General features: G+C 36.7%; 1 protein-coding gene across 1 annotated transcript; it reads left to right on the plus strand.

Moving 5' to 3' along the window:
* Nucleotides 1-1375: 1375 nt before the first annotated feature.
* Nucleotides 1376-12026, plus strand: LOC117333830 (glutathione hydrolase 1 proenzyme-like). Its single transcript, XM_033893248.1, has 12 exons — nucleotides 1376-2381; nucleotides 4962-5234; nucleotides 5602-5727; nucleotides 6379-6473; nucleotides 6638-6830; nucleotides 7394-7557; nucleotides 8077-8226; nucleotides 8647-8801; nucleotides 8955-9142; nucleotides 9573-9813; nucleotides 10256-10369; nucleotides 10790-12026. The coding sequence occupies exons 1-12, from the start codon at nucleotides 2353-2355 to the stop codon at nucleotides 10937-10939; spliced, it is 1878 nt and encodes a 625-aa protein (XP_033749139.1). The 5' UTR covers nucleotides 1376-2352; the 3' UTR covers nucleotides 10940-12026.
* The last annotated feature ends 999 nt before the right edge of the window (nucleotides 12027-13025 follow it).

The raw sequence follows: 13025 nt of genomic DNA on the forward strand, positions 1-13025 counted from the left end.
CCATATTCATCAATTATTTGATGTGTACTCTCTATCCGGTATATCCAATGTAAACGAGACATATGTCGTTATTCTAGACAAAACAATTGTTACTTCCAATTTGTTCTGCTAATATGTAATAGGTGCGTACATCTGTATAGAAATAACTTCATAATACGTTATATGGAGGCTTTGTGCCAATAGAATTTGTTTGTTTCATTCATCCTATCAGTATCGATGGTTATTTTAGGAAGGCCTCCCCTGTGTATGATACGCATGCGTGAAGTACATATATATGTTTTGTTTGGCTGCCGTGTGTTCGCGTTTGCATCCATGTGATAGCCTAGTGGAACTGGGGCCGACGTTATAGTACTACCTAGCTGAGGTAAACTGCCGAAGACACTAAGCAAGATATCCTACCCGGACACATTATACTGACAACAGGCAACCTAGTTGTCCCACAAAGCAAGATTAGTAATTACCAGTTACTAATATAGAGCGTGTATTTTAGGAGGCTGCGGTTTGTTCGTATTTGTCTGTATATTTTGTAGAATCTGGTATGTATCGACCAGGGGACAAAACCCAAAGTCTTCCTCACTGGGGCAAACTCTGACCCATAAGCCAAAATTGAGACAGTGTCAAGGAAGACATTAGGAAGATGGAAGTTGTTTCTAAAGAAGGCAAATAAGTCACCTCTTACGAATCATGCATTAGGGACAGTACGTACAATTCGTACGCCCTACCTGCAGGACTGTTGCGCTAATATCATCGTATTTGCACAGAAAGCAGCATTTGTCTAAAAAAAAAAAGGCTCATATGTCTATTGTACATGTATCATGTTGATAAACATTTCCGGAAAATTTCTTCGCTATTTACCTGATTTACATTGGATCTAAATAATAGTTTATAAACTGATTCTATCTTTCCTACTTAAACGAAAAATAACGAGCTGAAAGCCACTTCCCTACTTTCACGTGGGCCCTGAATGATTAATAGTGGAACATTGAAGTATTTGATATTTTACCACCAATCCAATACCTGTTTGTTCTATATATTTACCCTCCGTGGTCACATGCGCTCTTCTGCGAATTACTTTTCAAGTTGCTGAGGGCAACCAAACCGGTTTTGTGTAGGGGTTGAGGTGTTTGGCTGACCTTGTCTACCCCCCTCCATCAGTAGGTGACATCTGTCTCGGAGACCGTGGTATTGCGAACTAGTTGTACTAGAATATGTAAACACATACATGTAGGTAGTGGAAGCAGGGATGTTATTATCAAAAAAGGTAGATCCTTTGATTTCGAATTCTATAGGGTATATCTGATCGACAGGTATTTACTTAAATAGATCACATTGTCGTAGAGGCAAAATTGAAAATATATCTAACGCAAACACATCATATATGATCGTTCATTTATATCCTTTAGGTTTTCAATAAATGAGATATATTATCTAAAATTCCAGGTTTAGTGTGGAAATCTATATTCAACGTCCACATCCGTGTCTGTTGTGATATTTACTCGCTGTGTGATGTCACGATATGTCACACTTTGACCACATATATGTTTAGGATCCGGAAAAGTACATTAACGATATAAATTATTTTCCTATAACACCTTGTTTTTTAACGTGGTGATAGTCTATGCTTAAAGGCATCTCCAACAAGTACAGTACACAACAGTTTACTTATATAAATCTGCCTCGGTGAAAATAGGAATCCCTTAGCTTGGAGTGGCTACTGAAAATAAACTCTGAATTGCTTATTCATGAGATATTACGATGATAATATCAAACATCACATCGGCGATATTTATCTTCTACGACACAATGTACTAGGAGATTAAATGAGGCCATGCCAAAACAGTTCTTACTGTCCAGAACGTGAGGTCATTGCCAGGTTAGTAACATTGGAATGTTTACCTGTGTCGCTGATGTATGTACAGGTGTACCGTCTCACTCCGGAGAAGGAATTTACTTACTGGTTATATATCATGTTCGGGTTATACATGTACTAGATAGCCTAATACGGGATCATTTTATACTACGTTAAGTAGAACTGTTGTTTTGTTAGTTCCTGTGTCGAAAATCAGAGCTTGTTATGCGCACGCACGATTTAAATCAATACTGAATGCTTGAATCACGTCACGTTCTCTAAACAGTGTCTTCTATTTTATTGGTTCAATTAAAACCGGTTCATCTCAAAAAACAATAATCCCGGAAGTATTGTACGTCATTTTGAGGTTGAAGAAGTGATCTTGATGACGGCGGAAATATAACAAAATTTGGGACAGCTCGCAGTCAACAGTTGATAGGATAAGAAAGGATACCCGGTGTGGATACAGAGGCAAGACAATTAAAACGCTGGATATCGCATAGATGACAAGGAAAGATAGCGCAAGAATGAGGTAAGACTGGCACTAATACTTTTATATGAGGGACAATTTAATTTGCTCCATTTTAATCAGATATTCTGATTTAGAATTAATTACACTTATTCAGTGAATACCTCTGTTTTATTCTGCGGAAGTTATCCCGGCTGCAGAAAACTTTAATCAATTTAATAGTAATTCCTGTATAAGTATATCATATTCTTTTAATATTAATTCCTATATGAATATAGAATATTCCTTATGATAATGATATACTCTTGTATGTTCCTGTATGTGTATGATATATTCCTGTATAGGTATGATGTTTTCATGTATGAGTATGATACACTCCTGTATGAGTAATGTATTCATGTATGACATATTTCTGTATAAGTATATATTCCTGTATGAGTATGATATTTTCATGTATGAGTATGATATATTCTTAAATGCGTGTGTTTCATTCCTGTAATATTAATTTCTATTTTGAATTTATTATATGGTATAAATATTAATGGTATCACACGATTAAATATATATATGGGTGATCACATCAAATAGGATATAGATAAGACATTAATTCACTATACGATAATACAGTCAGTGTATGTTTACAATAAGAAGTGTCTCCCAGTAAAACAAACATGGCCGCCAGTCACATTCCGTTTAAATGAACTGTATATATGTATACTCTGAGAGGACAAGGGTCATTAGTTACACATGCTTTTCATGCGAGATATCCAAAAAGCTACTTTTTATTTTGATGGAATAGGAATCTAAACCAAACCAGTTTCCTTTACTAAAATGTACCAAATTGAAATACTTTGATTCGTTAATGCCATTAAAGCATACATACTGCCATAGAAAATGTTACTAAATTAGTATTTTGGATAGCTAGATGACAATGCCGCACATATAATCTTCACGTTTAACATCCAATATTTACCATTGTAACCATAAGAGGTATGGGTCAATAGACGTACACATGACAAGGAATAACTTGAATCTATGTATATATACTAGGTCAATAAATCTATCAGTCTATCGACAAGAATAGCCGCAATTAGATTGGGGTTCTTATCAAATTCAAAGTAGATTCTCGAGGAGAAAACACCAAATCAAACACTATTGCGGAGTAAATTTCTTTTTGTATTTTGTATGACTGCACTAAGCACTTGGTACATACGTAATACAGTGTAAATATAACGTCATGGTTACCCTCTCTTCCTTGTACAATACAAAGTTGAACATCGATCCTCAAAATATATACTCACAGTGTAAGTACCGTATAAAATGAACATAAAAAATAGATTTTGGATTTATAAATATTTTCGTTTCTTTTGTATTTGATAAGAAAAATTAAGAGAACATATCAATCCTATTAAACTGTTAGAAAATAGATGCATTGACAAATAAACGTAGAAGATTAAAGTCAACGCCCCCATCAACAGATACCCTTCTGTTCTGTTTGCCAAACCCGCACTCATCGAAACTCTCTATTTACAAATGTTTAGAATGTGATATGAACACCATTATTTTTTCGAGTGTCGTTTGTATTTTATCATATGGGTATATAGTTTGGAATCATCATTTATTTATTTATTTCATATCTTTCATACTTATGAGATTAACATAATTTGACATAATAAAGGAATATAATAGATACATAGTACTGTATAGTAGAGGTGTACGCAATCCAGGTAGCCTATAACAACGATTTAAACAGCTATACATTGAAAGATACTATCCTGTCCATCCATAGGTAGTATATTAACACAAGGACTTATCTAATATGGTATGATGCTGTACAGACTAATGCTTCTAACTGTACATTCTGATTTCTCACTGTGTCATTGTCTTGTTTCTATTGACATCATAATCTTAGGTTGAATTTATCGATGTGTTTTTAAATATCTAGAGCAAAATAAACATGTTAAACTTAATGAAAATGTTTCTTATCGTTGTTAATTAAATTACAAGGGTTAACTGTAATATTTTTTACGTTATTGAGCAATAACACAAAAAAACTGGGGTGTACTCTTTTTATAAACCGCTTCGCGGTTTATTCAGAGTACACCCCAGTTTTTTGTGTTATTGCTCAATAACGTAAAAAAAATATTACAGTTAACCCTTAAATATGGTGTGATTTTATTGAAATGATCTAAATCAATTTTGTTAAAGTCGTCACAAACGCAAACTTACAATATTTAAAGATAATCTAATTGAATGATTTCAAAAGGGTTTTCCTGTTTCAATTATTTCGTAATGTTTATAACACCTGCCGCCATCATTCCATCGGCTCTATTGTCAATACTGCTACAGCAATATAGACCTGACTGGAATGGCTTAATGCCAAGAATTTCCAGGGACTGGTCTGTATATAATAGGGGGCACTTGAATTTAAGTTTCAAGTTTGTGGCGTTTTATTAGTAAGAAACCCTCATCTTTTTTGGTTTGTGAACAGATAACTTGCATTTTAATGAATGCTCAATTTTCGACAAACAAAGTATTTGTTGCTCTATTGCCAAAACACAGCAGAGTAATTGTGTGATTAATGTATTTGTTACAACATACACAATACGATGGTATAATATGTGTATACTTTTGATTTTCCAGCGGTGGTCACTATGGGCCGATTGGTCGCTACCTTCTTTGTGCCACCATATTCATCTGTCTGGCGATTGCTGGGGTCGGTGTAGGACTGGGGCTTTATATACATAATGTTTCCGATACATTGTCCTCTGACTGTCCGGAATCAACAACTCCAACAGTTCCACAGCCTTCACCAACGCCAACGTCAGCAAATATATTTGTGTCGCCATCAGAAGAGGGATTTTACCGATATGGAGCTGTGGCGTCTGATGCTGGTATATGTTCCACAGTTGGCACGTAAGTGTGATCTTCCCACATGTGTTTGCATGTGTAATATACGTGCTAATAAAAACGGAAACGGGATATTTCATTAGATTTGCAAACATCATGTACATTATATAGACTTCACGCTGTACATTATAGAAACTATGTGTTTCATTTCTCAAAAATGATTTGATGTAACGTCAAAGGCATCTACCTGTTGATAACACTCCCTCAGGTTTCATTAAGGACTTGATAAGAAATGGTTTCGTTTTTAATATAAATCGATTATAAACGTAACCAAGTTTACCAGACTACTATAGTAGCTATTTTTCAATGTCTAGACTTATGACAATTTCACTCATACAGTAAAATCATGTTCAAATTATTCTCTGATTTTCAGAGACATAATGGCCCGGCAGGGTGGTTCCGCTGTAGATGGGACAATTGCCGCACTTCTGTGTCAGTGTGTACAGAATATGCACAGTTGTGGTATAGGTGGAGGCTTCTTCATGACCATATATAACAGGTACGTTCCGTAGCGCAGAACTGAGGGAAAGCAAGGGTCTATACGGACGGAATAAAACACCTAGATTAGGACTAAATGAGTGTTCTGGAGTAAATAAGTATCTCATGTATCCATATATGTAAGGTAGGTGTTACGTCACACCCGATTTGATTTTATTTGGACCAAAATCTTAGCGACACCAAACGTTGTCGGAGAAATCCACGATTTCATATGGTAGTGCGCTCTGGCCCTACACCAGAAATGGTGTCAGGGCCACAGGAATCTCGGGCTAATGGATATGGTATGGTTAAAATGAAAATATGATCCGGGTAATTAACATCTATGTAACAGTCCAAAGAAAAAGCTTATCGGCGCACGCATTTAATATATGTTTATATATACATTTTAATATAATATCTGTCATTACTCAGTAATTTTACCAGTAACTTTTCGCTTGGATCTGAACTCGAAAATAATATCAAATTGTATCTAAACAGTATACAAAGCATCAGTCATAGATACAGGGTGCACTTTTTATTGCATAACTTATGAAGCAGAAGCGTGACACTGTTATCTAACAATGCGTTTGCGCACCACAAACGTTGGACCGCAAGTAATGGATTCTGGGTAATAAACACTTGGAAAAGTATATCTAAATCGTGTCTGTTACAGAGAAAACAATACAGCCCATACAATAATCGCCCGGGAGATGGCGCCTAGAGCGGCTAGTGAGGACATGTATGTCGGAAACCACTCATCCGTGGAAGGTACATTTATTGTTGGTACACGTTTCTTATCCAGATATAAATCAAGAGGATTCGTTCTCCTGAACCATTGGTCGAATTAGGTGTATATTAAGCTATACCAATTAAGAAGAAATAAAGATTGTCATTATTAAGACCTAATTTGCATTCAAATGTATCTTCTGCAGGCGGTATGGCTGTCGGGATACCCGGCGAAATCAAGGGACTATATACTGCGTGGAAGCTTGGCGGTAAACTACCATGGAAAACGTTATTTCAGCCGACTATACGTTTGCTAAGAGACGGGATGCCTGTAAACAGAGCTCTTGCTGCCTCCATCCAATCCAGTGCCCGGTTTTACGCAAGACATGACAATCTTAGGTGAGACTACTTACAAGCAGTTGTCTGGATGAAGTGTGGTCATTGGCGTAGTCGATAGTAATGCCTTTCACTCATAATTAGGTATGAGGGTGATCTGCTCGACTATTAATGTGAATTGTTTTCAATTGTTTTCAAATAAAGTTTACATTTTTTTACATTAAGAAATAAAAAAGTGAATTCAGGAAATAGTAATAAAGCACTTATCCCGCATGTTTCAATAATTCCTTGAAGGACCATAGTTATCTTTAGGGCGTTAAACAAAACAAAACCAAAGCCAACTCAATGATGCCGCTGATCTATTTTGTCCACCTCCCTGTCTTTCCCGACGGCACTAAAGCTATTCCTCGTTTTGGCTAGTGTTTTCCTCATTAGTTGCCTCTTATGGGCATTCTGGTGGTAACAGCCGGTTATTTCTTTCTTATTCGTCGACTTGTAAAAAGTTTTGTGTTATTGTTTTCATATCTTTTTATTGTCATATATACATGTATGCGTAGTTAAAATGTCATTCTTTTCATTCTATTACTTAACTAAAAATATATATTTACATCTCGTCCTGTGAACAGGAGGTTGGTTACCGACCCAAACACCGGGTTATTCTATAAAGAAGGGGAAACAATTAAGTGGCCTAAACTTGCGGCAACATTTACTATAATAGCCAACGAAGGGCCAGACGCTTTCTATAACGGCAGTCTGAGTCGGAACATCGTACAGGATATAAAGGACGCAGGTGGGTATCCTCACTGATAGTATGCTTGGAACAAATTGTATTCAGCCATGATGTCATGATTTACAATATCAATGGTACCATGCAGGACAAGCATGTGATACATACTGGAACTGAGATATTGTATGAAATGATTTCATTTTCTTATCATACCAAGGAAAAGGGAATGCTATTGCTCGCCAACTGAAGCTATTGTATTCTAGAAGATAAAAACGAAAAATATATGTTATTCTTCACAGAACTATCAACAGCTTATACGTATCGTGCATATCTATGTCAATTTTCCATTTGCAATTATCATCTAGAAACATTTTAAAAATTGAAAAATATACTTCGTAAAGACAAAACGCTGCACACAAAATACCATTAAATTGTGTTACATGAACTTTCTCACAGACGCTGTTCCGGGTATCCTGAAGGCATCAGAACCAACCTGACTTTTATATAACAAACTATATAATGAAATGATATGAGGATATTTTAAACGGGTTTTAACTTCTTTTTTTCTTTTCTATATTGTAGGAGGAATAATAACCGAACAGGACCTACTCGACTACACAGCACTGGTCAAAGATCCACTTGTGATCCGCCTTAATGACAATTCGTCCGTTTTTTCTCCACCGCCACCCTCCAGTGGGGCTGTGTACGAAATGATCCTGAATGTCATTGACGGTATAAGTTTTTTGGGGTTTTTTTCTTCTTCTTCTTCTTCTTCTTCTTCTTCTTCTTCCTCTTTTTATGGGTAGTCTTACTTCATTTGCCTATTACTGCATGGTTCATGTTCTAAAACGTCTTGCTTACGGATGTTAGTCAGTGAGCACTAGAGGTAATATTCATCGAACAAAAAGAAAACGATCCATTCCGTTGGTCCGAATGGCTCTGACGACATATCCGCTTTAATATACTGTAGATAGCTTATAACTGTCAAACTTCACTAAATTGAGGGAGCCTGGAAGGGTGTCGCACGTCTGGGACTGTTTTCCGTTGTTCAGACGAGGCGAGTGAATCGATAACATACATCATTCGAAATTATAGTTATACAAATTGTACGTGCACTAACTGTAGTTCATTTTTTATGCGTTTCATTTAAAGAATTCGGGATGAACAACAACAGCCTATCTACTCCACAAAAGGAGGTACTCGCCTGGCATAGGATCGTAGAAGCATTCAAGTTTGCATACGCCAAAAGGTCAAGCTTGGGCGACGGAGACGGTGAAGATGACATCTTCCGGGCGAGCCTTACTGAGGTTAATTTAATCGATTTTGAGTTTGAATTATGGTTTCGTTATTATCTCGGTAAATAGACATAGACGCATTGTTTAAGAATTATTACCATCATATTGATCAAACAATATTTAAATCCCTGATATTTTACCAATCACTACCAATTGATATTGCAGCTGGTGAACAACATGACGTCAAAGAGCTTCGCGGCATACGTACGATCTCAGATCGACGACGATCGAACTCACGACACTATGTACTATGGCCCTACCTTTTATGACGTCACAAAGACTAGCACTGCCCATCTATCAGTACTGGCCCCCAACGGGGACGCGGTGTCTGTTACGAGTACCATTAACCTACAGTAAGTGAATTATATGAAGTGAAGTGAACAGCATACGGAAATTTCTATTGTTGGTTTTTTGCTGGGGCAAAATCGTCAGCCTCGCGCATATCAATTGAGCTATTTCAATAGAAATGTATGTTCTAGTAAGTATACGATATGCATAGTGATTAATGATATATGCATAATAATTACTAATTACTTGTTGTTGTTGTTTTATTTTTATTATACATAGAGACACCATAGCCGAAGATGTATAACTGTAACTGAACTGTATAACAATATATACTATATAGCATGTGGTAATACATTATTACACTTTTAAATATCGCTTTTAGTGATAGCAACACCAAATTGTACATAATTTGTTTAGACCGAAACGTAATAGCTAACAACAAAATGCTGTGAACTGTACTTCGACTTTAATTGATACAATCGTCTTTTTTAACAGTTTTGGCTCTAAAGTTGTTGGGACAAGGACCGGAATTATTTTCAATAACGAAATGGATGACTTTTCTACTCCGAACACGACAAACTCTTTTGGCGTTCCTGCTTCAGCAGCCAACTTCATCAAGCCGTTAAAACGTCCTCTGTCCTCAATGTGTCCCAGCATCATCACAGATAGTAATGGCATTGTCCGGCTGGTTGTTGGTGCGTCCGGAGGAACTAAGATTACTACGTCCACGGCGATGGTCAGTCGGCTGTTTATATGAAATGTTGATGTTTAAGTTTGTTCTCAAAGCCACAAAGTGTCAACTTTATAGTGTGTCGTGATATCCATTTCTTCATATACCTGTCTCGCAGTATACTGCAGACCTATCGTATTTGTGCGCTATTTATTTTTGTGGTGTTTGTTGGATCTTTAAACATGAAAAATTAATAACCGCGAACAGTATTAGATTTACAGTATACGCCAGCGTAATTGTAGTAGAAATGCGATCATGTACTAATAAGAATAAGAAATAGGACCTAGCATACCTGTGTAAGTTGCACCAATGTGATAAATAGATTTTTCTATGTACAATTACAGGCATATCTCAGTTAGGACAATAAAACCCCTCTAATCTAAAGGCCTTAAGTTTAATCTTCTTTAACCAAGGAAGTGGGTTCAGGGGATATTTTTAAATGTTTCAGGTAACGATCGAAACCCTAATGTTCGGTATGAGTGTCAAGCAGGCCATCGACCATCGTCGGATCCATCACCAACTGCTACCTAAGGAAATAACGGTCGAAAATGGTTTCCCCGAGGTACTATAACAATAATAGTAAATTTTAAACTTGATCTATTACCGTTATTTACCTTAATGAATTCAAATGTCATTTTCAAGAATATTCAATTAGAAGTTATGTTGAATTGATGATGACGTATGACAATACACTGCCATTAGGATTTTATTTGGATTCTGTTTATTCAGAAGTTAAAAATATAGTCTTATTCTACTTAATAGATGCTGAAAATTTTGAAATAGACATGTGATACTTATTCCTGAACATGTTACATTAAAACTGTAATTTGCTTTGTTGGTTCATATTATGTTTTATTACTGATTCTGATCTATGTTAATGGCTGTTGTTTCAATGACAAACTATTGCCGTTGTGGCCTATGTTGTATGTAGTTTCAGTATGAAATTGCAATCCTAAAGGTAATCTTTTTGATATTTTTAAAGGAAATACTGGCCGGACTTCGCAGTAAGGGACACAACATTACAGTCACCAATAGTGCTGGATCAGTGGTACAGGGAATTCTTCAGCGTGAGGAAGGCGATATTACAGCTAACTGTGACTTTAGAAAGGGTGGACATCCGGACGGCTACTAACATTATCCTTGTTACACCCTTCCGTCATCTCACATCTATGTATTTTATGTGTGTGAAATCCAAATGTTTACGTATTGTACATTTATCAAGTCTGTAGCAGATGATCGGTACACTGTGATAAACGATGTTAAAGTGGAGAGTATATATTCATTTTACGGGTTGGAATTTTCATGTATAGTCCAGGATGTCCCGTTTTTGTTTCGCCTGCGAAAAGTAGGCGACATATAGGTATCGGCGGCGTCGGTGTCGGCGGCAGCGTCGTCCACACAACAGTTTCCGTGGGCTAACTCAAGTTCCCTTGGGCAGATCAAACATAAACTTCATGCAGATCCTCCTTACCACAAGTGCATGCTTGCGTTTGCTTTTCAGGTCCTAAGGTCAAAGGTCTAGGTCACTGTCACAAGTTTCCGTGCGATAAGTCAAGTTCCTTGGGTCAATCAAAATCAAACTTCATGCAGTTTTTCCTTACCACAAATGTGTGCAGGAGGTGGTTTTACTGGTCCAAATGTCAAAGCGTATCTGTTTCCATACAATCCCTGCAGGTAGATATTCAACCGTAAATTGTTCACGTTGGCGAAATTGATGCTGAAACATGTTAATCCCATAACTGATATACCACGTGAAACACTTCGTATAAATGTGTTATTGTTTTCGTTCATACGCAGTGATTTATAACCACTTTTAAATCCTCTTATTGGTCGTCTCTGATCTGCAGCAATTATGATTGGCTTACTTCTGGCCTTTGATAAGGGACTACTTTTAATTTACCATCGCGTTTCTTCTTTTTTTTTTTTTTTTTTCGTCCCTCAATTAAAACCGTTAGCATGGCCACCGGACTAATAAAATCTATTACCTGTAATTGATCGAGATCGGGTTATCTCAGTCGAGGGCTAAGATTTTGTAACATAATCCCAACCGAGGCGTTAGCCGAGGTTGGGATGTTACAGAATCTTAGCCCGAGACTTATTTCTGACAAGGCAAACTTATTTTGAATTCAGTCTACAGCAGAAGTGGTGATGTTCGACTTGATCTATTACTAAATTGGTTCGTTTCTCTAACGTGAATTGCATACTGCAAAAAGACTATTGAATATTTTTCTCAATACATAACAAAATGGTGAATATGTACAATAATTTGACACTCGTATGACATAAATTCATGCATTTTCACTCCGACAATCACACCATATCGCAAAACATGAAAGAGAAAAGAAAGAGGTCAATAAAAAGGAGATATTGAGAATATGTTGGATTTTGTGGTGAATTAAACGTGAGGCCTGATTCTGCTTCATGGCAACCTCTAACGTTCCTGGTCGCCTTCATCTTACGAGTCAGCTGCCGGAGCGGAAACTTGTGTCTGACACGAATTTGCTTCGTCGTTTGGTTGGACCAAGCAGTTCAGTCTCAAGGCGATGCTAGTTCAACTCAATGTGTCCTTGAAGGTCCGCAACCATGCCATGAGTCTTAAAAAACAGTTGTTGACACTCTGTCGGTTTGCCGACGCTTCGTACATCAACTTCGAGTGAAGGTTGAGGCTGTTCAGTGTATCAATCAGGTATCGGTACTCAATTATTCAGTAACGATAAATATGCTTCACATTTCTAACACAATGTTTTCAGACACGGATAGAGGACAATAATATATGAATATTCCCCTTTATACCCCATGCGTAATTTGGTTTACTTCCATTTCTTGTTTGTCGCACGATTATCTGACAACTTAATCATATCCATAATTGTGCGATGAACTCTCTTGCGTTATTTTCTTTTGCTACTCATAAACCCCTGTATCTGGATGAAGGAGGTAACAAATCATTACGAAAATTATATCAGGCAGATAACAGCAGTCACAAACATAACGATATTTTACGTTGTTTATCTACTAAATTTGTGTAACTGTTCCATGTTCTATGTCTATATGTGATCGTTTGTAATTTACTTGATAAGGGGGCAGATTACCTCGAAAATTCGACAAATTACTTGTCTGTACTGTCGTTATTACTATCTGAAAATCTATAAATATATATGACACGGTGACTGATTGTGAATGATAGACGTCCGTTTATATCTACCTGTTAGATCGTATAT

Source organism: Pecten maximus, chromosome 1, assembly GCF_902652985.1.
Source record: "Pecten maximus chromosome 1, xPecMax1.1, whole genome shotgun sequence".
Classification (NCBI taxonomy): Eukaryota; Metazoa; Mollusca; class Bivalvia; order Pectinida; family Pectinidae; genus Pecten; species Pecten maximus.

What these genes read in the sequence shown, in the direction of transcription:
- LOC117333830 (XM_033893248.1), top strand. Translation starts at nt 2,353, where the DNA reads ATGACAAGGAAAGATAGCGCAAGAATGAG. An exon ending in AAACCACTCATCCGTGGAAG is followed by an intron (nt 6,474 to 6,637) that starts GTACATTTATTG and finishes TATCTTCTGCAG; the next exon opens with GCGGTATGGCTGTCGGGATA. An exon ending in TCCGGGCGAGCCTTACTGAG is followed by an intron (nt 8,802 to 8,954) that starts GTTAATTTAATC and finishes TTGATATTGCAG; the next exon opens with CTGGTGAACAACATGACGTC.